Source organism: Apaloderma vittatum, unplaced genomic scaffold, assembly GCF_000703405.1.
Source record: "Apaloderma vittatum isolate BGI_N311 unplaced genomic scaffold, ASM70340v1 scaffold28078, whole genome shotgun sequence".
Lineage (NCBI taxonomy): Eukaryota > Metazoa > Chordata > Aves > Trogoniformes > Trogonidae > Apaloderma > Apaloderma vittatum.
Window position 1 is genome coordinate 1 of NW_009729515.1, and position 2,117 is coordinate 2,117.

General features: G+C 45.2%; 1 protein-coding gene across 1 annotated transcript; it reads left to right on the forward strand.

Moving 5' to 3' along the window:
- Positions 1–640: 640 nt before the first annotated feature.
- On the forward strand, positions 641–1,840 carry MRPS23 (mitochondrial ribosomal protein S23; the record flags this gene model as incomplete). Its single annotated transcript, XM_009874476.1, has 3 exons — positions 641–718; positions 835–958; positions 1,682–1,840. Coding segments are annotated over 3 exons (361 nt in total), but the record flags the coding sequence as incomplete, so codon positions are not given.
- Between the last annotated feature and the right edge of the window lie 277 nt (positions 1,841–2,117).

A 2,117-nucleotide genomic window follows, 5' to 3' on the forward strand; every position in this document is an offset into this window, starting at 1 on the left:
CTCGCCAGCTACTCTGGTTGCTGCTGCCGCGTTCCGCCTGTCTGCCGCCTTCTCTGGGCTGTGTCTGTGCTCCGCGAGGGTTCCCTCCGCCGCGGTGGGCTCACCCGCCCCCGCTGAGCAGAGGCTGCGGAGCTCTGCCGGCCGTGGAGATGAGCTCGAGTTCGGTAAAACAACCGAAGAACCCCTGCGTGTCGGGAATGTGGGGGCAGAGCACTCGGCAGCGGCCAGTGACAGGACAAAGGGTCAGAAACTGGGAAGCAGAACGTTCAGCCTAAACAGAAGAAAATATGTTTTTACTGTGAGGGTAACGGAACATGGGCACAGGCTGCCCAGAGAGCAAAGGGTATGGAGTCTCTGTCTCTGGAGACTTTCAAACCCCACTGGACACGTTCCTGGGTGACCCTGCTCTGGCAGGGGTCGAACTGGATGATCTCTAGAGGTCCCTTCCAACCCCCAACACTCTGTGATTCTGTGAAGGAATATCTCTGTATGACATAATATTTAACGGAGAAAAGTTGTGCAATTTTTTTTTTATTATTGTAGCCTAAATTAACTGATGTTGTTTATTTACTTCAAGACATCCCTTTTTGATGGTTTGAGAAAAATGAAACTCTCTTCTTTTTTTTTTTTAATTGAACAGGAAATTTTACAAAATTTATGGCAGTGGTCCAAGACCTTTTGACCTGTCGCGGCTGAACTACAAATCTACTTGCCAGAGGTAAGATTTATTTATGACTAAACTAGATATATTTCTGAAGCTTGTCATTTTCTCCTCTTAAAGCTAGTGAACCAAAATGTTACTTGTGAGAGTAAAAGTACAATCTTGAAACCTAGGTTTGTTGAGAAATACAATGAACTGAAGGCAGAAGGAAAAATTGAAGAGGAAAAATTGTTTGAAGAAACAGGAAAAGCCCTTTTAGCCAGTGGGATAATTTTACAGAGAAGAGGAACAGATAAAGTAAGTATTAAATATTCACCGCTTTCTGTTTTCTCTAACGTGCAGGAGAGGGAGTGCTTCCTGGGCACGTGGAGTCAAGGCAATTTTTATATAACTCTTAACATGAAATGGGGTAAGAAAACAAACTGAAGATGCTTCTAAGACAGCATGTTGGCTAGAGTAGGATGTGATGGGTAGAAATCTTTCACCTTGTTTGTGACTAACTCTTTACTGTTCCTTCTGAGAGTGCTGTCCTTGTAGTTGAACACCCTTAAAAAAGAAAGGAAGAAGAGCTGTTTTTAAAAGCTGAGGTTTTAAGCTCTGTTAGCTAAATTAAATTATTATTCACCTCTGGAATTTGCTCTCTGTTCTCCTCATTGTCCGCTTACCTCCGGGCTGAGTGCCCAGACTGGTTTCCCTGATAAAAGTGGCTGAAGAGGAGCAGAAACTGGTTCCACTTCAGGTGCCCTGTGTGATGAGTGTGTGTGGAAAGGTAAAATCACTGCCTTTCTGTCATGTTTTAGCTTGAGGTCAGCAGTCTCATTTTAAATTTCTGACCCTGGTGATACCTTGACACTGTATTATACCTTAGAAGTTGTTTAAGTATGAGTTACAACTGTTCTGTCGTCTTTCCTTGGACATAGAAACTGGAGCTGTTGCTTTCTGTTGCTCTCTTCAGTCACACTTCAACAGAAAATTTTTATGACCCTGTTTTTTTGCTTTTTGGTGATCACCTGTCCTTAGGTAGCACAGCAGGATCGTCAGGGGGTGGAAACCAGGGATTCTGCATTGCACTTGCAGCTTCAGACTGTCCTGGAAGAGATGCAGGAGAGGAAGAAAGATCAGGAAGAGCAGACATCAGAGTTGGCAGAAGCGCAGAAGGAAAAGCCCTTGCCCTCCTGACAGCCACGTGCTGTCCCACAAGGCGTGGCAGCAGCGTGTCGCCCGCTCGGGAGCGGCGTTTCTGCCGCAGCAGCTGGGGGGGTTACGAGGTGTTTCCTCAGGGGGAAGGTTCCTCGGCTGTCCAGCTCTCAGGTTGGCGACATCGCATCTGTGGCACGCCTTCTCCTTCCATCTCCCCGCTTGTGAATTTGGAGACAATAATAATTATTATTTTCTTGAAGGAAAACAGGAGTATGAAAGTGGAAAAATAAAATTAAATTTCTTTAAGAAACATCTT